Below are 27868 nucleotides of genomic sequence, written 5' to 3'. Positions count from 1 at the left end.
AATTGCACACAAAGTATTTGGGTGAAGAAAAGATTCACAAACTGCATCAGTGTGACATCACATTTTATTTTATTTTTTTTAAGGTTTCTCCACATCTTTTGTATCTGAAAATATACTGTTAGCTTATCTTTTCTAGAGTCATGAGATTGTAGGAAGTCATCAATACCTTCCCTGTACAACGCAGACAAGTGAGCTGCTCCCAGATTAAATAGAGAAGATCTCGGCACATAAAGAGGACCTGTAACAATATTAAAAATAAATGTATGCACAGGGCCTGTTGTGTTCCTCCTTCAGCTGGGGTGTTTGGCACTATGTACAAAGGGTTCTTTCTACATCTGAACTCCAGGAAAACCACTAAGGACACAAATAAAAATGCCCATAAGAACTACAAGACCCATTCGCAACATCGGAGCCAGAACCTCCAGCGCACAGGAGGGGATTCTGGTATCTGAGACACGTGGAAGGATCGGAGGTGACGCTTGGTCAGCTAGGTATCTTAAACTGAATGGAGGAGGACAGACTCGTATAAAAGGTCTTCTTCTGCAAATGCTGGGTCTTAAAATCATGATGTCTCTTTAAATCATAAATGGGTAAAATAACCTTTTCACAAATCCTGTCCCTGTCCTCTCCCCCTAGAACATTTAATCGTTTTTTTTCTGCTTCCACCCTATTCTTAGAATGAATAGAAAATTGAAGTCTTTGCATCTTGTAAACAGAGCTATCCGGAGAGCAGCAGGATGTTATAGACTACAAACAGGAAATCCGTAACAAACCAATGAAAACAGTTCCTACAACCGGCAGACGTTGTGCTCCGCTTCTGCATTGTGCTGGGAAAACCAGAGTCTCTATCCAACGGCCGCTAGTCATCCTGTGACTGTTCCAATTCCTCGGTGTGAGTTGGGGGGTCATTTCTTGGCGGCCTTTAACGTTTTATGTTTTGGAGGAGTCCATTTCAGGTTCTGGGAGTCCACTGTGGACAGAAACAAGAGGCAGAAGAGCAGTTCAATAGTCAGCTGACACCAACATGATGTGGAATATCAGGCACAGTTACCAGGGTGTCTGTCTAGGGCAGATATACTTCACCTCTGCAAGCCAAACTCCAGACAGACTTAAAGGATACTTTCCTTTTACACAAAAAAACTTTATTTTGCAGATAAAAAAATTATTTTTGTCTGCAGGAGCCTGTAAACCATTACACCAGTGAGCAGCAGCCCCTTGGGGCCATGCAGATCTGTCCGTATATCTGCCTGCTGTACGAGCAAACAGATATACTGACAGGAAGATTCAATGAACTAACACAGCGCTGAGGTAGTTAAGGCTGTCAGGACTTGCAGTTCATTCATTCATTCACAGAACTCTGAATGAATGATGCAGCCGTGTTCTCCAAGGTGAACTTATCCTTTAACCACTTCCCCCCCCCCCCTTCCAGACCGGACACTTCCCCCCCCCCATGCATGTTCTGGAGGAGAGGGGTTGGGTCTATGGGACCTTCAGCACTTGCATGCAGGAAGGCAAAAAGTACGAAGGCAGCTCTACTAGTTCTGGCATGTAATCATAACGATTTGCTCAAAGGAAAAAAAAAAAGGCTGCATGGTGGATTTTTTTTTTTCGATAACAGGATTCATAACTGCTTGATTGCTGGTAAGTTTTTAGCATCTGGAGTTGGGCGTAAGTAGAGTGGAGAGGGGATAGATCCATCTGTCCCTTCCTATCCTGGTAAAATTATCACCCAAAGCATTTCTCTTACAGGTGTCAGACAGAAAATGAAAACAAAATCTCTGCAATGAAGTAAAATAACAACCTCCACCCCCAAAATATTAAACTCTTCTACATCTATTGATAAACAGATATTAAAAGTCCCAATTCCTTACCTGAAACTGTTGTCATGTGACAAATTGCATCCCAGTTCTACGTTGTAATGTGGGAGGGTGATGTGGACACAGCCCATTGGTTGTTAAAGTGTTACTAAACCCAGGACCCCGCCTTCGCTATCTCCGCTCTCCCCGGTCCCTGCCACTCACTATCTCCGCTCTCCCCGGTCCCTGCCACTCACTATCTCCGCTCTCCCCGGTCCCTGCCACTCACTATCTCCGCTCTCCCCGGTCCCTGCCACTCACTATCTCCGCTCTCCCCGGTCCCTGCCACTCACTATCTCCGCTCTCCCCGGTCCCTGCCACTCACTATCTCCGCTCTCCCCGGTCCCTGCCACTCACTATCTCCGCTCTCCCCGGTCCCTGCCACTCACTATCTCCGCTCTCCCCGGTCCCTGCCACTCACTATCTCCGCTCTCCCCGGTCCCTGCCACTCACTATCTCCGCTCTCCCCGGTCCCTGCCACTCACTATCTCCGCTCTCCCCGGTCCCTGCCACTCACTATCTCCGCTCTCCCCGGTCCCTGCCACTCACTATCTCCGCTCTCCCCGGACCCCGCACTCACTACATCCGCTCTCCCCGGACCCCGCACTCACTACATCCGCTCGCCCCGGACCCCGCATTCACTACATCCGCTCTCCCCGGACCCCGCACTCACTACATCCGCTCGCCCCGGACCCCGCATTCACTATATCCGCTCTCCCCGGACCCCGCATTCACTATATCCGCTCTCCCCGAACCCCGCATTCACTATATCTGGTCTCCCACAGTACACAGAACATGGAAATGCAATTATTTTAGTAAATATAAACTGCTAAATATCTTTTCTTATCAGCAGTAAATAGCAGTCTTGTGATTGCAGCTGAGCACTGGTTAAAGCTTGTAGGAGGAGTTTTCTTTCTGCTCTAGGAGGATGCAGAACCCCTGACCTCTGTCTGGACAGTGCTGATTGTACTCACTTTTGTTGCCAGTGGTTTGGACATTAATGGCGGTGTGTTGAGATATTTTGAGGGGACATCAAGTTTACATGTTATACAAGCTGTACACTGACTACGTCACATTGTAGCAAAGTATCATTTCTTCAGTGTTGTCACATGAAAAGATAGAATCAAATATTGACAAAAATGTGAGGGGTGGACTCACTTCTGGGAGATACTGTATGTCATGACACAAGGGTTTGAGCCAAGATCAGTTGGTTGCAAAGAAAGCACCTTGTGCTGACCGTTCCCCATTACTGGAAGAGGTGCTGCGGATTCTCCGGTGACAGCAGAGAAGTATATTTTTTTTGGAGGTACTAGTCTAGTTATAGAGTGGAGTTCCACCCAAAAGTGGAATCTCCGCTGGGTTGCCTCCCCCCATCCACTGCCATATTTGGCACTTCTTTTTTTTTGAGGGGGAGAGAGGTGGATACCGCTTCAGTTCACCGCAGCGAAGTGAGCTGGAACTTCGGCCCCCTCCTTCCTCTCGCAGTCTTCTGGGACACTTCACAGGTCACAGAAGGCTGCCGGACCAATCAGGATGTGCAGTAGGCACCCGGATGAGAAGCCGCAAGATGTCACAGGCTGGTGCCCACATTTGAGATGCTGGCTCCTGGCGGAAAAGAGGGAGAATGGACTGCATGGGTGAGCACAACGCTGGACCCCGGGACAGGTGAGTGTGTGTTTATTAAAAGTCATCCGCTACAGTTTTTGTAGCGGCTGACTTTCAATAAACACAAAAATGACTGGAACTCCACTTTAATTATCATGGAGTATATATTAGGAAAGCCCTGAGTGTGGGGGAAGGGCAATGCATGGCTGACCTGTAATTGGGGGCTTCTTATACTGTGCGCTCTTCAGATGCTCCTCCACCAGTTTGGGGGTGACACATATGACATGCTGTCCCTTCCAGTATTTCACCATGTTCAGTGACTGCAGAGTGCCGATGATGTCATTCTGAGTAATACTGGTCATACGGCTGAAAGGGAAGAACAAAAAGGGTCTCAGTTTCTCTATATAAAAAAAAAGGAAACCAGTCCACCAATTGACCATTCCTGCAACCCTCACCTGAGATCCTTGATAGACAGTGTCCCCCGGAAGTCCCGCAGGATCTCCAGCAGCACCCAGGACCAGTAGCTGCGGTAACTCAGTTTGCCCAGATCGGACAGCGGCTTTTCCGGTGAGCCCACCGTGCTCTCCAGCTTGGACAGCTCGTAACCTGGAGAAAGAGGGAACCCAATGGAGATACATCTTCTTACTGTTCAAGACTTGGCCAAAGGTCACCTTTCCTTCTACTAATATCCCTTTCTGAAAATCTAGCGGCTTGTTTTTCTAGTAAGAGAACACTGCCTGCATGCTTGTTGGCAGCCTGTGACTAAGGCAAACCCATCTATGCTAGTAGAGAGGGAGAGGTGTGTCCTTTGAGTCACTTAACAGTCTCTCTGCTAAAAAAATTTAGAGGGGATGATGCTATTGCTTGGAACCAACTAACCACAAGCATTTAATATGAAATGTTAATATTTCATATCTATCACATTAACCACTTCCCATCCGGCTGTTGCATATAAACGGCCGGACGGTGGCACTGCAGGGTTGGGTGGCTGTTTATAAACGGCCTCCCCGCACCCTGCTTGCGCACACTCCCTGGGAGCGCGCACCACCGCGATCCGGTGCCCGCTGTGTCCTCCGGACACAGTGAAACACCGATCGTCGGACGGGACCTCTGTACGAGGTTCCGATCATGTGATCACCGATTGGCCAATCAGTGATCACATGCAAAGTAGTAAGCAAGATGTCACTTGTGACATCATTGTTTACTACGTGTGAAATCTGTGAATGATCACAGAGGTAACATGGTACAGGGCTATTCACAACAGTCTTGTACCATGTGACAAGCTGTGACCAATCACAGCTCACTCAGTACTTCTCAATGAGTGCAAGAATGCACACAGAGAGAAAGAGAAATGATTGCTTTTACATCCTATATGGGTGTAAAAGCAATCACTGTAAAAAAAAAAAAAAATCTTCATCACCCCCCCACAAGTAGTACAGTGTCACCATGGTGACACTGTACTGCTAGGGTGACAGTATGTAAAAAAAATAAATAAAAATAAAAAATATAAAAAAACAAAAAGTAAAAAAAAAAATGTTGAAAAATTATAAAATTTTTGTTTTTTTACTAAAAAGATAACAGAATAAATTTTGGCCAAGATTTATGATGAAATATTATTTGCAAAATTTTATTAAAAAAAAACACTTTTTTTCAAAATTTTGGGACTTTTTCATTTACATAGCAAAAAAAATAAAAATCCCAGCGGTGAATAAATACCACCAAAATAAAGCTTTATCGGTCTCAAAAAAATGGTAAAATATTAATTTGGGTACAGTGTTGCATGACCGCGCAATTGTCAATTAAAGTGTGATAGCGCTGAAAGCTGAAAATTGCCATGGTCAGGAAGGGGGTGAAAGTGTCCGGACTGGAAGTGGTTAAAGATACATTATGTTTTAGTGTGGAATATAATACAAAAAAAAAAAACTACACATATCTAACAAACAGGTAAAATGCATATATGTCCAGCTGAATTTTTTTTTGCTGAATTGAAACAAGCATTACAAGTACTAGATAAGTCATACAAAGACACTCTCCATGGTTATATGTCACTCCCTCCAGAGTTGGTTGTGGTCAGCTCAGTGGATTGCTGTAGGAAAGTCCTGGATTCTTTCTTGGATACACAGAATATAACTGGATGTAACATTTATAGGGAAAGTTGATCCAGGGAATATCCGATTGCCTCTCGGGGGATCAGGAAGGAATAGTTTCCCTGCAGGAGCAGATTGGATCGTGCTTTGCTGGGTTTTTCTGCCTTCCTCTGGATCAACTGTGGGTGTAGGATTATAACTTTTTTTTTTTTTAATGGTTGAACTGGATGAACTTTTGTCTTTTTTCAGCCAGACTAACTATGTAACTGCTGTGTTTCAACCAATGGTCTAATAGCAGGTTAGACCCCAGAAAGCCTGTGACATGGCGTGGATCTGTATGTGTGCTTACATAGGTGTCAAATACACACAGTTACATACAGGGGGTTAGACAAAAAATATAGAACACTACATGATTTGTAGGTGTGAAAGTGACAATATGGTTTGCGGTGATATGGTTTGCGGTGAAAGTAGAAGTGATGTAACATTGTTTTGCTTCCGCTGTGTGATGAGACACCTAGCTAACAGGTGGGAAGCCTCACTTTCCTCATTCACTGCGTGCGCTGCTAGTAATACGGAGTCATGTCAGAGCTTACTGAGCTTCAAAGGAGGACAAATTGTTGGTGCTGCTTAGCTGGTGCTTCTTTGACTGAAGTTGCCAATCTATTGGCTGTGCAGCGAGGTCAGGTATCAAAGGCTATGACGGCATATACAGTTTCTGAAAAAACGGCGTCTGATAAGCATATCAGTTCAAGTACGGTCGACATGGTCAACTGACCGAAAGAGACAAAAAAAGGACATTGCGCAGGATTGTGACCCGGAATAAAAAAACAACTGCTGCAAAAATTACTGCGGAGCTCAATCTCATTCTTCACGGGACTGAGATTGAGCTCTGCAGTCACTTTTTGCAGCAGTTGTTTGCTTTCTCCGGGTAACAAGCCTGCACAACTTCCTCGGTCAGTTGGCCGTGTCAACCGCGCTTATGCTTATCAGACCATGTTTTTCCACAAACTGTATACGCCGTCATAACCTTTGATCCTGTACCTTGCGGCACAACAAATAAACTGGCAGCTTCATTTACAGAGGCACCAGCTAAGTAGCACCAACAATCTGCTGTCTTTGAAGTTCAGTAAAGCTCTGACATGACTCTGCATTACTAGCAGCGCATGCAGCGAATGAGAAAAGTGAGACTTCCCACCTGTTAGGTGTCTCATCACACAGTAGAAGCAAAAGAATGTTACATCACTTCTGCTTTCACTACCAAACATGTCACTTTCACACCTGAAAACCATGTAGTGTTTCTATGTTTTTTTCTAACCCCTGTATGTATTCAGCATTTTGGCAGAAAATGATCTGTTACTCTGTGCAGCCAGATGATCTGTTACTCTGTGCAGCCAGATGATCTGTTACTCTGTGCAGCCAGATGATCTGTTACTCTGTGCAGCCAGATGATCTGTTACTCTGTGCAGCCAGATGATCTGTTACTCTGTGCAGCCAGATGATCTGTTACTCTGTGCAGCCAGATGATCTGTTACTCTGTGCAGCCAGATGATCTGTTACTCTGTGCAGCCAGCTTTGTGATTTAGACATTTTCCAAAATGCACAGCAAGTAACACAGGTTCTGATTAACCAAAAATCAGCTTCCTGTGTCACCTCTCTGCCTCCTCATTGGACAGCGACCCATCATCAACCCCTCTAATTCTGAATCTCTGATCAGAAATGAATTGCCCTGGGAAGCTGTAAACCAGAAAGTAGCAGCGTGATCTTACTGACTGGCAAAGAGTCTACAATGACAAGTTCTTTGGCCAGCAGAAGACTACACAAGTATTTCACCCAAGCGATTTAACCACAAGTTCCATGTTTGTCTTCTAATCTGCTTGCATTTTGTTACCAAATGCAGTGCCCTATATCTCCTATGGTGAGCGGGGCAGAGAAATATATATTCCTGATAATCGTATATATGTGGCACAACTGAGAAAGACGTCACTTACTAAAAGCAATGAGGAACTTTCCATAGCCGCGTCTCTGATACGGCGGGAGTGTGAGGATACAGGCCACATTATTTCCATCCGGGGACTCCTTCTCCTGAAATTAAACAGCATTTCAGTCACCCCCTTTAAAATATAGGCATCTGAAAGAAGAACTGTGTGTGTTGCCCCATCACAGACCAACATTAGAGTGCAAACACTGGAATGTAAGGAAGTCACACAGGGGAGGTATATTGACAGCTATAAACTTTTGTTTATTAAAAGTCTTACAAACAACATAATAAAAAACATATTTACATAAATACAGAATAAATTGTAAATATATATATATATATATATATATATATATATATATATATATATATAATATATACACACACACATACATACACACACACATATACATACATACATACACACACACACACATTTTTTTTTACAAACACACACACACATATATATATATATATATATATATATATATATATATATACATATACACACACACACACACACACACACACACACACACACACACACACATATTGTGGCAGTGCGGTGTCCTGCCACGGTCAAACTCAAGTTGAAAACCCTGGATTCTCAACCAGGCAGGTTGAGGGGCTCCAGAGAGTTAATGTATTGCAGAGGAAACTGACTTTTCGGTTTCCTCATTTATTTATTAAGTTTGTTTTGGGATCTGGAGCCTGGAGATTTCAAAGAGATCTGGGAGGGATGAAATCTCCAATCCGGGGTCCGTGTTTTGAGAACCCCCAGCCCACTGATTGCACAGGTGTGTGCAGGCCTTTTTATAGAGTCCTAACCATGGTTCTGGTCTCCACCCCAGCAGTTAGGAGTCAGGCGGGCTCCACCCCGGCAGACAGGAGGTCTCTGCCGTGGAGTCAGGTGGGCTACACCTAGGAGAGGTGGAAGCCAAAAGCAGCAAGGGGCTGCTACAGAATAGCTGTGTGCTAAAGGTTCGCTGGGTGCCAAAAGAACCTTTTGGGAAGAGTCTGCAGGAGGCAGACTTAAAACTGCTTGCAAGCCAGGAGGCTGAATACTATTAATTTGCTTGATGATGGATACCCCTGCGTGGGAAGAATTCTTGTTTATTTGAACTTTCTTGTAAATAAAAGTGGGCTAAAAAGGCCCTTAAAGAAAGCGAGTAGCTGTGTGCGTTTAAAAGGCTCTACCACCTTGAAGTGAGTTCCCACAAATATATATATATATATATATATATATATACACACATACACACACACATATATATATATATTTTTTACAAACACACACACACACACACATATATATTTTTTACAAACACACACACTTTTTTTTTTTTTAATTTAAACATACATAGCTTACTTCAGCATAGAAAATGTATATATATAAATATATATATATATATATATATATATATATATATATATATATATATATCTGTATATTTCACACGTCTGATTTTTGCAGGCGTGTTTTGAAGTAAGGTCACAGAAATGGATATGTGGACAGACTGTACCGACAACCTCCATTTTCCTTGGTCCTACCTCCCCTGTTATATTACTACAGTTGTAAAGGGTGTCTAAATAGGACTATGCTGTCCATTAAGTACCAGTATTACACCCAATGCACTCACTGCTTAGTAACAGGCCTGGCTCACACTCCTCCCCTTTTATGCCACACAGGTATACACTAGTGTAACTGCAATGAGAAAAAATATATTATTATTATTATTATTATTATTAATAATACGCACAGGCTCAATCACTTCTCTTTGTTCTTGAAAAGGACTGAACAACTATTTTCATAAAAAAAAAAAAAGTATATCCAAAAGACACACACACACACACACTTATTTATGTATGTCCTGCCTGGGTCACACGTGTGCGGTGCAGGACACTGCATGTGATGCAGATAGAAAAAGCGCACTGCATTCTTATTTAAATAAAATGCAATTCTTTGCAGTGTGATTGGAGCCCATTCATTTTGTATGGGCTCAATTCACACTGCACCCGCACTAAAAAGTTGTCTTTTTCCCCACACCGGAATCGTATCACATGGGTGTTCACACCTATACGATCCAATTCTTGCAATTGCACTGCGTTTTGTGACCGGTTTTGGGGTGACATTAATTTAACATTCACACCGGTGGCCGACTGCATGAGCAGAGTGCAAGTACAATGCGGTGTGGGAAACGCTCAGGATTTGCTGCGTTTCCCACACCACATATATGTGAACCAGGGCTCAGTCTGAAGTTGTATGATGAAGGAATGATGTGGGACAAGGTGTCATGGGCCCACTCTCTGAGCACAGCATCCTGCACTCACAGGATATTGATGCCAAAAGCAGCTATGATGTGGACAATGCAGACTGCTGACATGGCAACATTGCCAACCTATGACTTTCCATAGAACTAGACAGCATTATGGGTTACATTACCTTGGAGAAATAGCCAACGATGTGGGCCCCTTGTCGGTCCACTTCGGTCAAAATGTAGAACACGAACGGCTCCACGTCGAAGTACAAGGTTTTGTGATCCAAGAACAGCTTAGCCAAGAGGCAGAGGTTCTGGCAGTAGACTTTGTGGTCTTTGCCGTCCACTTCATACACCGAGATGTTGTTCTTTCTATAGATTTCTTTCCCTGGTGGCTGCCTCCACTGACACAGGCCCTTGACCAAAAGAAAACAATCCATATGTTACACGGCATCTAGAAGGCTAGATTCACAGCTTACCATCCATTGAATTTATTGGAAACACATGAATGTGCTTTTTCATAGGCTGCTATGCATTAGGACATGTATTGATATGCAAAGTACACTGCGTCACACTATGCATTGACATGTGTATGGAACAGGGGCGGACTGACAACTCATGGGGCCCCCGGGCAATAGGGGATCATGGGGCCCGTGTTCTTGGCCAAACTCAAAAAAGCCTATGAAAAAGGTACCAGGGGCATCTCATGGGGCCCCCTTACTGACCCCGGGCCCTCGGGCAGTGCCCGAGTTTCCAAATGGTCAGTCCGCCCCTGGTATGGAAGAGTTTCTATTGACTTCAATCAAAAATAAATCAGCAAAAAATGCACCAAAGTGAAAGGCTCTCTATCAATGTGGCTACTCTGCTTCATTCACTTGAGTGTAGACTACCGCTTTAGCTGAAAAGCTGAGAAAACAGCAAAAAATGTGAAAACGAGATAAAAGCCCCACCTGCTGGCTGGAGAAAAGACTGCATAATATTACATTGCAAAATCTTTGAGTTTGCCACCCTCTGTTTTCAGAAAAATTTGTCCAGGCAAGGCCATTAGGTTCATTTAACTACTTGCCCTCCAGAGGATTTACTCCCCTCTACCTGACCATCCCGGCCATTTTTTGTGATACGACCAGGGGCGTATTAACCACACGGCAAACAAGGCATTTGCCTAGGGCAGCATTTTTCAGGGGGGCCCCCTACAGCCCCTCAAAAGGGCTACGTTTAGTATTCCAGGAGACCTACAGCACACATAGGGCCGCAGACAGCATTCCAGGCCCCCTACAGTCCCACAAAAAGGGCCATATATAGTATTCCAGGTAACTGTTAGTGTCTACAGAGATACAGTATGTGTACAGCATTCCAGGTGACCTGAAGCCTGTAAAAGGCCATGGACAGCATTCCAGGTGACCTGAAGCCTGTAAAAGGCCATGGACAGCATTCCAGGTGACCTGAAGCCTGTAAAAGGCCATGGACGATATTCCAGGTGACCTGAAGCCTGTAAAAGGCCATGGACGGTATTCCAGGTGACCTGAAGCCTGTAAAAGGCCATGGACGGTATTCCAGGTGACCTGAAGCCTGTAAAAGGCCATGGACGGTATTCCAGGTGACCTGAAGCCTGTAAAAGGCCATGGACAGCATTCCAGGTGACCTGAAGCCTGTAAAAGGCCATGGACAGCATTCCAGGCCACCTACAACAGTCAGGAAACTCTTACCAGATGGTAGCGATACGTTTTCTCATACTTCATGTATTTCAGGCAGTACTCGCACACCCAGAGCTTTGGCTGCTTTCCGTAATCCTCTGGGAAGGGAGAGAAGTACCATGCATCAATCTCATAATTGCCAATGTGAATCTTGTCCACATATTTCACTTTTGTGATCTGAGAAAAGAACAAAAAAAAACAAAAAAACTTAAAACTGCTGCAAACTCAATAGAGATGACAGAGCAGCACTCCCACGCACATTGAGAAATCACTGGCATATGAAACTCACCGCTTCGTGTTCCTTCTCCAATGCAGCCGTGGTCGGATCCATCTCTGCATAAGTCTGGAAAGAGATTGGAAAGTCATTAGCGCTGCCCTAATCATAGTCAGTGGTGAGGCACCATCTGCGCCATTTGCACTTTCTTTTAGCTTTGGCTATGATGTGGAAGGATTAGACCCTCTGTCAGGTCTTTATTGCAGTCTCTGCCCCCACTGGGGGGGGGGGGGCGCTCACTCTCGATTTTTCCTGGTGACTAGGGATGCACCGAAACATATTGTCCAAAAATATCTCTATCTATTTAGCCGATACAGGAGACTGGGGCAGCGAAGAAAGGCAGGAGAGGAGCAGTGTATACAGTGACTGGCTGTCACTATATGTCACTGCCGGTTTTTAAATGTAACTACCGGCTTTTTTTTTTCTTCAATAAAGCTCAGAGAATCAGTGGTCACTTTCCCCCCAGCTAAAAGAAATAAAGTTTCCTTTTAGTTTCTTTCCTGAGATAAAAGAAACAAAGTTTCCTTTAGCTCCAGGGAAAGTGACAGCTAATTCTGTGAGCTATAGAGAAGAAGAAAAAAAAAAGCCAGCAACTGCATTTAAAAACATCGGCACCGACATTTAGTGACAGCCAGTGAGGGAGCCTCTGTATACACTGCTCCTGTCCTGCCCCCTCCTCGTACACACTGCCCCCCACCCCCTACAAAGAGGACCTGTCACTCATATGGCATCACATAGAGGACTATTGGTCCCCTATGAGATAGCAATAAAATCAGAGGTTAAAATAAATAAATATATATATACATGAAAGTAGAAAAAAAAAATGGAGCATCTCCCCCCCCCCCCCCCACATACACAGACATTTCGGTTTTCAGCCACATGCATTCTGAATTTTCGGTATCTGCACCAGAATTTTCATTTCAGTGCACCAATACTAGAGACCATTGTTCAAAGGGAAATATTACGGTTGTCAAAAGGAACAGGAAGACGGGAAATCTTCCAGTGGGTACACCTGTTCCTGGTGACAACTGCCCCATATTTAGAAGGACTCGTCCTCCATGGAGCTCTGGTCATCTGTCTTCTGGATTTCAGGAATTCGGCTCTATGGCACGGGTTCCTCACCTTCTGAACATGATTAATCTCGTCATGCTTCCTCTTCTGATTTCTGGTGATCTTCCTCTCAGGTTGCTCGGACAGTTCATTCAGGTACTGGTCTGTGTTTTTCTGAACGGCGTCCTTCGCCGTCTTGGTCAGCGCCAACCGGTTCTTGTCCACCCATTCATCCAACCGCCTGTTAACTACAGAGGATACAAAGACTGGCTGAGGCTCGTGAAAAGAAGTCTCAGGTTCTAACTTCATAAAGATCATTTTTCTAAAAGAGTAGAAAGAGGATATATTGCAAACTATGGGGATGACGAATTAAAACTGGAAGCACAAAATCTGGTGGATGGCAGCCAATCAGCTTCTAACTTCAGCTTGTTCAATTAATCTTTGACAAAAAAAAACCTGGAATCTGATTGGTTTCTATGCAGAGCTGCACCAGTTCGCACTTCCAGTTTTAGGAAATAACCCCAAACTTTTTAATTACTTTTATTCAGTTTATTGAGCTTTTTTTGTTAGTCCATTATTTCTTTTTTTTTAATGTTCTGTAGAAAGCAGTTAAAGCCCATCTTGTGCAAAACATGACCCCCCCCCCCCCCCCCACACACACACACACACACACACACACACACACACACACACACACACCCCCCTCAGGTCCCTCTCCAATTTATCCTGCAATTTTTTTTATTTTCCTTGTGAAGAAAGTCTGCCAGGTCCCTGGCCAGTGCCGTTTCCAGGCACTTCTGTCCTATCTATTCTTGATCCTGAGAGGACCCTATTGCTGGACAGCCAATTGGAAGTAGCCACATCATGCAGGCAGTCACGTGTATACCTGAAGAAGGACCCCATCTTATGTATACAGAACATGAAAGAAGACTCAGGACTGGATGTCATGTAACCGCAACTTTGGGTAAGCAAATGGGAATTGAGTTTCTTCTCGCTATCAAGATGGAGGAGCACAGCGGCAGCCTGGAGATGGGCTTCAGCCACAAAGGCACAACTTGGTATGCAAGTGGAAATATATCACGTGCAAGTTCTATGAGCAACCCGTTTCTATTACTGTAAGGACTTGTTTGATCTGCAGTGCCCCATGAAGAGCGATCTGTGCTCACCTGTCCCGCGATCCAGCGCTGTGCTCACCGCAGATGTTTTCACCTCTTTCCCCAGCATTTTAACCCTGGGCACCCGGCTGTGACAGCTTGTGGCCCAGTGTGCATGTGCGAGCCGTACTGCGCACTGTGAATGGTCCCGCAGTCTTCTGGGACCTGCAATATGTCCCAGAAGACTGCAGGGAGGAGAGCTTCCGCTCCCATTGCCTAGCCGAAAATCAGGTGGCTGCCCTCTCCCCAAAACTGCCATTTTATAAACAGGAGCGGGGGAGGAGGCGTTAAAGCGGAACTTCCACTTTTGGGTGAGGCTCTGCTTTACACTCAAAGACCACACCGCCATGTCACACCTGTATGCACTGCACATGTCTGCAGTGCGGCCCAATTCAAGGGAATGAGTTGTGTTCAGCAGGTGTTACTGCCTGTCGTGTGCAGCAGAGGGATGACTTTTTCTGCATCACAATGTAAAGCATTGTGACCCGTCTACACCCCAGTCTGCTGCCTTTGCACCTTAAGGGGGGGGCTTTTTACCGCCCTTCCCAACCAGAAGTGTAAGGCCTGGTTCACACTGATGCCATTAGAGAGGCGACTTGGGCCAATGGAAATAACATTGCTTCCAATGGAGCCTGTTCACATCAATGCAGTGTAGCTGCAATGCATCTTTGGGAAAGGGTCCCGTACTATGCGATTTACAGTGCATTTCTGCCCACAGAAGATGCAAACTACGTCCAAAATGCGACCAAAGTCGCACTACATAATCGCACTTCAAATCAAGTCAAAATCACATCCAAGTAATGTGAACGGAGCCTGAATGAGGCCTGAAAAAGGTATTTGTCAAACCATAAAGAAACAAGACAAAACAGGTATATAATCAACATGAAAGTTGTATCAAGTCTTCCAATAATGAGCTGTTGGTGGTCCTTGTGCACAGTGGATGATAAAACATCTGCTAGTCTGGGGAAGATATTGGGCTTGGCTCATCGATTAGCTGGGACACCGGAATGATCCCTTTTCATAGAAGGGAATGTGTTGCACCCATTTCCTTGCACCTCAGACTTGGATTGCAATCCTGTTTTCAAGAGACAAATCCAGAAAGACTTCTGTAGCTGTACCTGCAGGCCCCTAGAGGTGTATATAGTATATATACTGCAAGTGTGGGTTGAATCTCATGACTGATCCAGAAAGACTTCTGTAGCTGTACCTGCAGGCCCCTAGAGGTGTATATAGTATATATAAGTGTGGGTCGAATCTCATGACTGATCCAGAAAGACGTCTGTAGCTGTACCTGCAGGTCCCTAGAGGTGTATATAGTATATATAAGTGGGGGTCGAATCTCATGACTGATCCAGAAAGACGTCTGTAGCTGTACCTGCAGGCCCCTAGAGGTGTATATAGTATATATAAGTATGGGTCGAATCTCATGACTGATCCAGAAAGACGTCTGTAGCTGTACCTGCAGGCCCCTAGAGGTGTATATTATTATTATTATACAGGATTTATGGCGCCGACAGTTTGCTCAGCGCTTTACATTATGGAGGGAGACAATACAGTAACAATACAAGAGGGATTAGAGGGCCCTGGTCCTTGGAGCTTACAATCTAGGAGGGAGGGGATAGTGGTACAAGAGGTAATTAGCTGTGGGGGATGGAGTGGTAGGAAGAGTAGAGGATTCCAGTATTAGCTGGGGTCGGGATAGGCTTCCCTGAAGAGATGGGTTTTTAGAGTGCACCTAAAAGTGAGCAGAGTAGGCGATAGCCTGATAGATTGGGGTAGGGAGTTCCAGAGGATGGGTGAAGCCCTTGAGAAATCCTAGAGACAGGTATGGGAGGAGGAGACAAGGGAGCTACAGAGTAGGAGGTCATGCGAGGAGCGGAGAGTACGGTTTGGGTGGCATTTAGAGACAAGATCGGTGATGTAATTTGGGGCGGAGTTATAAATGGCTTTATACGTCAGTGTTAGTGTTCTGAACTTTATCCGTTGGGCAATGGGAAGCCAGTGGAGGGATTGGCAGAGGGGGGGGCAGATACAGAGCGGTTAGGAAGGTGAATGAGTCTGGTAGCAGCATTCATGATGGACTGGAGTGGGGATAGCCTGCGATGAGGTAGGCCAATGAGGAGGGAGTTGCAGTAGTCCAGGCGTGATATGAGGGAGTGAATGAATTGCTTAGTGGTTTCCGGGGTTAGGAACTGTCGTATCCTGGAGATGTTGTGGAGGTGAAGTCTACATGATTTTGTCAGCGATTGGACCTGGGGCTGAAAGGACAGATTGGAGTCTAGGATGACACCTAGTACCCTGGCGTGAGGGGTGGGACTGATGATAGTGTTGTTGATCTTGATGGAGAAGTCAGGGGGGGGGCACAGGCTGTGGGGAATACTAGGAGCTCAGTTTTGAAAAGGTTGAGTCTGAGGGAGTGGAGTGACATCCAATCCGATATGTCACTTAGTTGGCTGGTGATGCGATTGGAGACTGAGGGGGTGAGGGGAGGGGTAGAGAGATAGATTTGTGTGTCGTCAGCATAGAGATGGTAGTTGAAGTCGTGAGAGTTTATCAAATGGCCAAGGGAGGAGGTGTAGATGGAGAAGAGAAGGGGCCCGAGGACAGAACCTTGAGGGACCCCAACAGAGAGAGGGAGTGAAGAGGAGGAGGCAGCGTTATAGGGAATGCTGAAGGAGCGCTGCGATAGATAGGAGGAGAACCAGGAGCAGAGTCTCTGAGGGCAAGAGAGTGCAGTTTTTTTGAGGAGGAGGGGGTGGTCAACCGTGTCAAAAGCCACAGAGAGGTCATGTAGGAGTATAGTATAGTGGCCATTGGTTTTGGCAGTAAGTAGATCATAGTAGGGCAGTTTCGGTGGAGTGTAGGGGGCGGAGGCCGGACTGTAGAGGATCGAGAAGGTTGTTGTCGGTGAGGTGGGAGCTCAGGCGATTGTAGACTCAGCGTTCTAGTTTAGAGGTAAATGGCAGCAGGGAGATGGGTCTTAAGTTGTCCAGGTTGGTGGGGTCCAGGGAGGGTTTCTTAAGTATGGGAGTGATGTGTGCTTTAGAGGGGAGGGGAAAGTGCCAGTGGAGAGGGAAAGATTGAAGATGTGAGTGAGGGAGCATAGGATGGAAGAGGAGGGGGACTGCAGGAGGTGTGAGGGGACAGGGTCCAGAGGGCAGGTGGTGAGGCGGGCTTCTGAGAAAATCTTAGTGACCTCTTCAGTGGTAGTGAGGTCAAGGGAGCAAAGTGTTGAGGGGGTTATTGTGTGAGGAGTGCTGAGTGGGGTGGGTGTCTGAGCAGTGGCGAAGTCCATAGTATTGCGTATATAGTATATATAAGTGTGGGTCGAATCTCATGCCAGATCCAGAAAGACTTCTGTAGCTGTACCTGCAGGCCCCTAGAGGTGTATATAGTATACAGTGGGGATCGAAAGTTTGGGCACCCCAGCTAAAAATTTGTATTAATGTGCATAAAGAAGCCAAGGAAAGATGGAAAAATCTCTAAAAGGCATTAAATTACAGATTAGACATTCTTATAATATGTCAACAAAAGTTAGATTTTATTTCCATCATTTACACTTTCAAAATAACAGAAAACAAAAAAAATGGCGTCTGCAAAAGTTTGGGCACCCTGCAGAATTTATAGCATGCACTGCCCCCTTTGCCATGCTGAGACCTGCCAGTGTCATGGATTGTTCTCAATCATCGTCTGGGAAGACCAGATGATGTCAATCTCAAAGGTTTTAAATGCCCAGACTCATCTGACCTTGCCCCAACAATCAGCACCATGGGTTCTTCTAAGCAGTTGTCTAGAAAACTGAAACTGAAAATAGTTGACGCTCACAAAGCTGGAGAAGGCTATAAGAAGATAGCAAAGCGTTTTCAGGTGTCAATATCCTCTGTTCGGAATGTAATTAAGAAATGGCAGTCATCAGGAACAGTGGAAGTTAAAGCAAGATCTGGAAGACCAAGAAAAATATCAGACAGAACAGCTCGCAGGATTGTGAGAAAAACAATTCAAAACCCACGTTTGACTGCACGATCCCTCCAGAAAGATCTGGCAGACACTGGAGTTGTGGTACACTATTCCACTATAAAGAGATACTTGTACAAATATGGTCTTCATGGAAGAGTCATCAGAAGAAAACCTCTTCTACGTCCTCACCACAAAAATCATCGTTTGAACTTTGCAAATGAACATATAGACAAGCCTGATGCATTTTGGAAACAAGTTCTGTGGACCAATGAGGTTAAAATTGAACGTTTTGGCCGGAATGAGCAAAGGTACGTTTGGAGAAGAAGGGGCACAGAATTTAATGAAAAGAACCTCTGTCCAACTGTTAAGCATGGGGTTGGATCAATCATGCTTTGGGGTTGTGTTGCAGCCAGTGGCACAGGGAACATCTCACGAGTAGAAGGAAAAATGGATTCAATAAAATTTCAGCAAATTTTGGATGTTAACTTGATGCCATCTGTGAAAAAGCTGAAGTTAAAGAGAGGATGGCTTCTACAAATGGAAAATGATCCTAAACACACCTCGAAATCCACGGGGGATTACATCAAGAGGCGTAAACTGAAGGTTTTGCCATGGCCTTCACAATCTCCTGACCTCAACATAATTGAAAATCTATGGATAGACCTTAAAAGAGCCGTGCGTGACAGACAGCCCAGAAATCTCAAAGAACTGGAAGACTTTTGTAAGGAAGAATGGGCAAAGATACCTCAAACAAGAATTGAAAGACTCTTGGCTGGCTACAAAAAGCGTTTACAAGCTGTGATACTTGCCAAAGGGGGCAGTACAAGATATTAACTCTGCAGGGGGCCCAAACTTTTGCAGACGCCATTTTTTTGTTTTCTGTTATTTTGAAAGTGTAAATGATGGAAATAAAATCTAACTTTTGTTGACATATTATAAGAATGTCTAATCTGTAATTTGATGCCTTTTGGAGATTTTTCCATCTTTCCTTGGCTTCTTTATGCACATTAATACAAATTTTTAGCTGGGGTGCCCAAACTTTCGATCCCCACTGTATATAAGTGTGGGTCGAATGTCATGCCAGAACAGAGCAGGAGGAGAATACAGATCAGATACGTCAGCAATACTTACAGCCCACATAATGTACATAGAACTCCTCTCGCCCCTCCTGTTCATTCAGCCGGGATTGGATGACTTCTGCCGAATCTGATGAGAAGACACACCAGTCACACACGGGGTCCCCACAATGCATTGCGCAGCAGATCAGCAATCTGGTGACATACTTACGCCAAGTGTTGTCTGCTCTCCGGCACAGGTAAGTCTCCCCGATCTCCACAGTCACCTCGGGATCTCTGACACCTCCGGCTGAGATACCGGTGTCACATCTGGACAGAACCTCATCGTCATCCTCCTCTTTAACACTTCCGTGCTCCAGCCCATCCTCTTGGGAGGGGAGAGCGTCATGTTGATTCTCGCCGACCGCCATGGTCTCCAACTTGTGTTCTTCAGGAATGGAATTGTCCATGGCTCCACCAGGACCTGAGGGAAGAGGACTATCAGCTGCTTGGATGCACATTTGTGGTCTTTGCCCTAGTGGAGATGCTAGCCTGTCCTTAAAGCAGTTTTAAACCCAAATTCAAAAATGGCACATGTTGCAGCTTACCAATCATTCCATGTGGCGGCTGCATTAGTTTTCCTTTTTTAGGCTTTTCTCCCTCTATTTTCATCTGGTGATCTGGCCAGTAACACACCTCCTGAATTGGAGCGCCCCCAGTCTAAATGAAGGAGTATAGGGGTCACCTTCAGACAGCAGCATTAGCATTCTGGGGGGAGGGGAGCGGTAGACTAGCAGATTTAAATAAACTAACAAATTGAAGCAAACTACAGCTAATACTTTATAGGCAGTCATGGCAACAGTTTATTTTTCTTTCGGGATAAAAATGTTACATAAATATATAAAAGCCGATCACTGTAAGCATCCCTGTCAATGGCCAATGGTTTGTTTCCTCTCTGTAATGGATAGATCTGCAAGAGAGCTTGTTCTTTTGAAAAACAACAGACTTACTGGCTAGATCACCAGATGAAAATGGCCTAAAAGAGTCATCACATCTAAGAATTAATAAGCTGCAATATAATAAATGTTTGCTTTTGGGTTGAATACATCTTTAACTAACATATCAGAGTTGATTGGGTGCTGGAGATTTTAAGTGGCTATAATCCACAGACATGAAATATGAACAAAGCACATCCCTCTATAGTGTAGACTTGTCTCAGTCCGGAGCACTAAGTGTCATTTCTGTATGCTGCCTCCTTCCTCTGCCATCTGAATGAGTCACTCCTGAGTCTTCCGACACCAAGAGAAAAATGGTGACAGAGGAGGGACCTTTAGCACACTGCCTGTGATTGACAGCCTCAGCTCTTTTCCTGTGTGCAGGGGGGAATCTCTTCCCTCCAATCAGCTCTCAGCGCTCTTCTCACGGAGCTCTGCAGTGTGTAATTTCAGCTTCCCACCAGTTTTCTGACAGCTCAGACAAGCTTTATAAATTCAGCATTTGAACAGATGAAGGAGGATGTGTATCACCTGAGGCCAGTCACTTCACTGGGTATATGGAAGAGTCACTTTCACTCACCATCTCAGCTCTCAATTCTCTACAGCACAGCAAAGTGCAGCATAGAGACGGAGACTCGGTACTTATGGTGTGTGTAGGAGTTGGTTGGACCCTCGTGGAGATAGAAGAAGCCAGTGGGTGAGGCAGCCCACATAGCCCACCTATACCTCAATTGCCGTGTTTGGGGTTGGCCCATCAGGACACACATATGAAGGATGAGATTGCCGGCAACCCTCTGTGCATACTAGTCTTCTGGCTCCTCCAATGGCTTCATTGCTTTGAGTCACCAACGGAGACCGAGGATGAAGAGTAACAATATAATTCCTGATCTACACACTTGTTACAGGTCAGCGATGCCAAGTACTGAAGCTGGAGGATCGGGGTTACAGGTCAGCGATGCCAAGTACTGAAGCTGGAGGATCGGGGTTACAGGTCAGCGATGCCAAGTACTGAAGCTGGAGGATCGGGGTTACAGGTCAGTGAAGCCAAGTACTGAAGCTGGAGGATCGGGGTTATAGGTCAGTGATGCCAAGTACTGAAGCTGGAGGATCGGGGTTACAGGTCACCGATGCCAAGTACTGAAGCTGGAGGATCGGGGGGTTACGGGTCCGTGATGCCAAGTACTGAAGCTGGAGGATCGGGGTTACAGGTCAGCGATGCCAAGTACTGAAGCTGGAGGATCGGGGGGTTACGGGTCCGTGATGCCAAGTACTGAAGCTGGAGGATCGGGGTTACAGGTCAGCGATGCCAAGTACTGAAGCTGGAGGATCGGGGTAAAAGGCAAACAATTATCTATTTCAGAGGTCAGCGATACCAAGTACTGAAGCTGAAGGATCAGGGTTACAGGTCAGCGATGCCAAGTACTGAAGCTGGAGGATCGGGGGGTTACAGGTCAGCGATACCAAGTACTGAAGCTGGAGGTTTGGGGTTACAGGTCAGTGATGCCAAGTACTGAAGCTGGAGGATCGGGGTTACAGGTCAGCGATGCCAAGTACTGAAGCTGGAGGATCGGGGGGTTACAGGTCAGCGATACCAAGTACTGAAGCTGGAGGTTTGGGGTTACAGGTCAGTGATGCCAAGTACTGAAGCTGGAGGATCGGGGTTACAGGTCAGTGATGCCAAGTAGTGAAGCTGGAGGATCGGGGTTACAGGTCAGTGATGCCAAGTACTGAAGCTGGAGGTTTGGGGTTACAGGTCAGCGATGCCAAGTACTGAAGCTGGAGGATCGGGGTTACAGGTCAGTGATGCCAGGTACTGAAGCTGGAGGTTTGGGGTTACAGGTCAGCGATGCCAAGTACTGAAGCTGGAGGTTTGGGGTTACAGGTCAGCGATGCCAAGTACTAAAGCTGGAGGATCGGGGTTACAGGTCAGCGATGCCAAGTACTGAAGCTGGAGGATCGGGGTTACAGGTCAGCGATGCCAAGTACTGAAGCTGGAGGATTGGGGTTACAGGTCAGTGATGCCAAGTACTGAAGCTGGTGGATCGGGGTTATAGGTCAGTGATGCCAAGTACTAAAGCTGGTGGATCGGGGTTACAGGTCACCGATGCCAAGTACTGAAGCTGGAGGATCGGGGGGTTACGGGTCCGTGATGCCAAGTACTGAAGCTGGAGGATCGGGGTAAAAGGCAAACAATTATCTATTTCAGAGGTCAGCTTCATGTTTATCCCAGGACAGGTTTTCATTAACAGTAAGTTGGTAAAAATAAAGAACATTTTGTTGCCTGTGATACTGCACGGGTCTGCGGGTGCGGGTCTGCGGGTGCGGGTCTGCGGGTACGGGTATGGGTCTGTGGGTACGGGTCTGCGGGTGCCGGTCTGCGGGTGCCGGTCTGCGGGTACGGGTATGGGTCTGTGGGTACGGGTCTGCGGGTGCCGGTCTGCGGGTGCGGGTATGGGTCTGCGGGTGCCGGTCTGCGGGTGCGGGTATGGGTCTGCGGGCGCAGGTCTGCTGGTCTGCGGGTGCCGGTCTGTGGGTGCGGGTCTGCGGGCGTGGGTCTGCCGCTACGGGTCTGCGGGTGCGGGTCTGCCGGTACGGGTCTGTGGGTGCGGGTCTGCCGGTACGGGTCTGTGGGTGCGGGTCTGCCGGTACGGGTCTGTGGGTGCGGGTCTGCCCTTGAAGATCAATAAAATAGTTGAGGCCAAAAGTCTTCTAAGACATAATCAGCTCCCTGCAGAACATTTCAAAGAATTCTGATTAGACAAACAAAAGTATAAAGGCCAATCCCCACAGAAAGAACAGATTGATGTTGATTCAAAATGTCAACATAGAAACCGTACAAGGATGTGGGATGTCAGACTGACGAGCTAATCCAGATAAAACCACCGGGGAGCGTGGGAAGAGAAACACGCCTCATCTACACACAGAGCGTGTGCCCCACACAGTACCGGGAGATCCCTGCAAATCACCAAACAGAATACAGCGTGTAATCACCGAGAGACCACCAGAGCCTAGGGACCGACTGAGAACATAGCATGTCGGTATAAAGCTGGACTCTGGGCACATCCACTGCACTACCCTCCCCTCCCCACAATCCACTGCACTACCCTCCCCACAATCCACTGCACTACCCTCCCCTCCCCACAATCCACTGCACTACCCTCCCCTCCCCACAATCCACTGCACTACCCTCCCCACAATCCACTGCACTACCCTCCCCTCCCCACAATCCACTGCACTACCCTCCCCTCCCCACAATCCACTGCACTACCCGCCCCTCGCTGCCCCAGAATTCACTGCACTACCCTCCCCTCCCTGCCTCACAATCCACTGTACTCCCCTCCCTGCCCCACAATCCACTGCACTCCCCTCCCCTCGCTGTCCCAGAATCCACTGCACTACCCTCCCCTCGCTGTCCCAGAATCCACTGCACTACCCTCCCCTCGCTGTCCCAGAATCCACTGCACTACCCTCCCCTCGCTGCCCAAGAACTTGTCCATTGGTGTTGCAGTGTCTCTGCTCTCCTGTCATTCCTTGTTGGGTCATTGTTCCCTTCTCCTTTTGGACATTTGACCGCCGGAGAAGTGTGTGAGGTATGGAAAAAAAGAAGAGTGAGAGACCTCTCCCCCCTCCCGGCCATCGCTCCCTCTCTCCTCCCCCCCTCCCGGCCATCGCTCCCTCTCTCTTCCCCCCCCCCGGGCCATCGCTCCCTCTCTCTTCCCTCCCCCCCGGGCCATCGCTCCCTCTCTCTTCCCTCCCCCCCGGGCCATCGCTCCCTCTCTCTTCCCTCCCCCCCGGGCCATCGCTCCCTCTCTCTTCTCCCCTCCCCCCGGGCCATCGCTCCCTCTCTCTTCTCCCCTCCCCCCGGGCCATCGCTCCCTCTCTCTTCCCCCCCCAGGGCCATCGCTCCCTCTCTCTCCCCCCCCCCCGGGCCATCGCTCCCTCTCTCTTCTCCCCTCCCCCCGGGCCATCGCTCCCTCTCTCTTCTCCCCTCCCCCCGGGCCATCGCTCCCTCTCTCTTCTCCCCCCGGGCCATAGCTCCCTCTCTCTTCCCCCCCCGGGCCATCGCTCCCTCTCTCTCCCCCCCGGGCCATCGCTCCCTCTCTCTCCCCTCCGGGCCATCGCTCCCTCTCTCTCCCCTCCGGGCCATCGCTCCCTCTCTCTCCCCCCCCCGGGCCATCGCTCCCTCTCTCTCCCCCCCCCCGGGCCATCGCTCCCTCTCTCCCCCCCCCCCGGGCTCTCTACCCCTCTCTCTTCCCCCCCCGGGCTCTCTACCCCTCTCTCTCCCCCCCCCCCCGGGCTCTCTCCCCCTCTCTCTTCCCCCCCCCCGGGCTCTCTCCCCCCCCCGGGCCTATACCTCACCCCTTACCTATAGAAAATATAGGGTACGAACATCACCATTTCACAAGTGCATGCAAATTTAAGGTTTGACATGCTGGATATCTATTTACTCGGTGCCATCGCAACCGAATCTTTTATATTTTACAAAAAAATTGGGTAATTTATTACCTTTGTGGTAATATTGTGACATAAAAAGATGGAACACTATTTTATTCTCTAGGGTGCTGGCTTTCAGAAAATATATAATGTTTGGGGGGGGGGGGGGGTTATGTAATCTTCAGGCCTAAAATATTTTTTTAAACTTGTGCCAAAAAAAAACGCAAAAAATGCTCTGGCAGTGAAAAGGGATAAAGGATAAGCCTGACACTCCCCTTTCCTGATAAGCAGCCAATCGGTGCTCATTACACTGCCAGGTGTGGTGCTGGAGAAAAGCAGGGAGGATAGGAGGTGATGAACGTGTAATATTTTTAACATTGCGCTACAAAGCCCCTTTTGTTTTTAAAAGCCCCGGACATTTCTAAAAACACCTCAGATTCAAATATGGTTTTGGTTTAAAAAAAATATTTTTTTTGTTTTTATCCAGACAAGTAGATTGGGACACCGATTTACTCCCAAAAATTTCCACACCCCTGAGAGCACTTCTTGTACCTGGAGCCTCATAGTTGTACATCTGCAGTGTGAGATCATCGAAGGCACTGCAGTCTCCGATTGCTAGTCTCACCAGATGTGGAGTGAGATTTGGTGAGGTTACTACTGTTCTGATCACTATTCTCTTTGCCGGAGAGGAAGAAGATGCACTTGAGGACCTGCAGTGCAAGGATCTCCCTGCTTCATCCATTCTGTGGAGCTGTGCTTCCTTATACTCTATCACTACCCCACCAGATAACGGGAGGGGTGCAGCTCTGATGGAAGGAAGAAAGAAAATTCCTCCACAGAGAAACAGTGCAGAACAAGGTATGGCAATTCAGAAACTGGAAAATTGCAACTGCAGCGAGACCACAAAGTGGGAACACGTCCTTTGCACTCTTTGCTTGGGTACAGATTACCCAGTACAGGTCCCCTGTAACCCCTTGACGCTGAACGCACGCAAATTAGCGGCCTCAGAACTGGGATCTTTTTGTGTATCTGTCTTTCTACTGGGAGCGTGCCGCACGGCGTGCTCCCAGCACAAATAATGGGGTGTCACTGACAGTCCTGGGTCCCGTTCTAAGAACCAGGGACCCGGAACGCCCAATTCTAGGTCACCTGATTGCTGTGATAGCCTCTGATTGGCTATCACAGTGATCACTCACTGTAAAGCCTGCCTCCCTCCTGTGTTTTCTCTCTCTGAATGGAAGAGAGATACATTGTATCATTATATACATTCTATTATACATAGAATGTATATAATAATACAACGTATAATGGAATGTATATAATGATACAACGTATAATGGAATGTATATAATGATACAACGTATAATGGGATGTATATAATGATACAACGTATAATGGGATGTATATAATGATACAACGTATAATGGAATGTATATAATGATACAACGTATAATGGAATGTATATAATGATACAACGTATAATGGAATGTATATGATGATACAACGTATAATGGGATGTATATACGGATACAACGTATATAATGGGATGTATATAATGCTACAACGTATATAATGGGATGTATATAATGCTACAACGTATAATGGGATGTATATGATGATACAACGTATAATGGGATGTATATGATGATACAGTGTATAATGGAATGCATATAATGATACAATTATACATTGTATCATATTATATATATATATATATATATATATATATATATATATATATATATACACATTGTATCATTATATACATTCCATTATATCATTATATACATCCTATTATACATTGATACATTGTAACACTCTCTGTCCTTTCAGTGGAGAAAAAAAAACCCAAGTGTGTGTATAAAAATAAATAATATATATATATTTCTAGATCAAGGTTTGATCTAGGTCTGTGCCAGGGTTAGTGTTTGGGTCAAAGGTCACTTTTTTTGTGTGTCAGGATTTTTATTTTTTTAATTTTTAAATTAGTACCAGTGGCAGGAAAGAAAAAAAGGCAAAACGCACACAATTGTTTCTGGGCGTACAAACAACAAGCTGCACACTAGTGACATCGCTGTGATCATCGGGAACAGGAGAAAGGATTTTGCTGGTAGGTTATGGAAGTACCAAGGAATTCACAGCTACATTTTTAACTGCTTCCCCGCCGACGCAGAGCAGATATACTACAGGGCGGCAGGGGTGCGCAAAATCACTCATATATACCCCAGGACAAGTAATGGGGAAGGAAGGGGGGGTCAGGGGCCCCAGGAAAGGTAATGGGAAGGAAGGGGGAGAGTCAGGGGCCCCAGGAAAGGTAATAGGGAAAGAAGCGGTGGTTAAGGGGCCCCAGGACCAGTAATGGGGAAGGAAGCGGGGGGGGTCATGGGCCCTAGGACCGGTAATGGGGAAGGAAGCGGGGGGGGGTCATGGGCCCCAGGACCGGTAATGGGGAAGGAAGCAGGGGGGGGGGTCATGGGCCCCAGGGCCGGTAATGGGGAAGGAAGCGGGGGGTCAGGGGCCCCAGGACCGGCAATGGGGAAGGAAACGGGGGGTCAGGGGCCCCAGGACAGGTAATGGGGAAGGAAGGGGGGGTCAGGGGCCCCAGGACAGGTAATGGGGAAGGAAGGGGGGGGTCAGGGGCCCCAGGACAGGTAATTGGGAAGGAAGTGGGGGGGTCATGGGCCCCAGGACAAAGTGTAAGGGGGCCCATGACAGGTTTTTGAAAAGAAAGGGGGAGTTAGGGGCCCCAGGACAGGTAATAAGGAAGGAATGGTGGGTCAGGGGCCCCAGGACAGAGTGAGGGGCTCCATGGAAGATATTGGGAAACAAGGGAAGTCAGGGGCCCTAGGACAGGGTGTGAGGGGCTCCATGACAGGTATTGAAAAAGGAAGGGGGTCAGGGGCCCCAGGACAGAGTGTGAGGGGCCCCAAGACAGATATTGGGGAAGCAAGGGGGTTAGGAGCCCCTATGAGGCAGGGCCACAGTACTGACTGTAGGGGCCCCTAGAACAGGTAGTGGGTGTCCAGGGGCCACAGTACACTATACAGAAGGATGGGCGGAGCCGGGAAGGGTATCCGGGCCAGTTCGGTGTACAACGTTCTCATCAGTCACCATAACAATCCATCCCAGACCTCACCGTGTCAATCACATGACCGGCTCTTCTGACGTCACTCCTTCTCCACGACGCCTCGTATAGTAAAGCGGAAATTCTCCGACTCCTCCGGACACTCCGACCGCCCACCGTTCGTCTCAGATCCGAATTCCGCGCCTACCAAATCTAAAGCCGACACCCGTCACCTCAGAGCAGGCCGCGATCAACAATCGGAAATACGTCCGGGTCACATGAGGAGCTAACGGCCATGTTTAGTGGGGGCAAAACGTGCGCTCCTCCCCCTAATGTGCGGAATAGGCGCAAATTCGCCCAGTCATTGTGGGCATTGGAAGGGGAGAAGTTAAAAGGCAAACTCCGCC

The 27868-nt window shown here is 46.9% G+C and overlaps 1 protein-coding gene across 1 annotated transcript; it reads right to left on the bottom strand.

The window, feature by feature from the left end:
* Window positions 1-46: 46 nt before the first annotated feature.
* On the bottom strand, window positions 47-27783 carry KAT8 (lysine acetyltransferase 8). Its single transcript, XM_089666767.1, has 11 exons — window positions 27534-27783; window positions 19201-19452; window positions 19045-19119; window positions 12875-13050; window positions 11768-11821; window positions 11491-11655; window positions 9970-10200; window positions 7537-7630; window positions 3917-4067; window positions 3673-3827; window positions 47-970 (listed from the first exon to the last, which is right to left on the bottom strand). The coding sequence occupies exons 2-11, from the start codon at window positions 19436-19438 to the stop codon at window positions 906-908; spliced, it is 1404 nt and encodes a 467-aa protein (XP_089522893.1). The 5' UTR covers window positions 19439-19452; window positions 27534-27783; the 3' UTR covers window positions 47-905.
* Between the last annotated feature and the right edge of the window lie 85 nt (window positions 27784-27868).

This window comes from Staurois parvus, unplaced genomic scaffold (assembly GCF_062004578.1).
Source record: "Staurois parvus isolate SC_StPar_1 unplaced genomic scaffold, SC_StPar_1.0 ptg002827l, whole genome shotgun sequence".
NCBI lineage: Eukaryota > Metazoa > Chordata > Amphibia > Anura > Ranidae > Staurois > Staurois parvus.
Note: the sequence above shows the minus strand (reverse complement) of the source record. Positions and strands in the feature narration are given on the sequence as shown.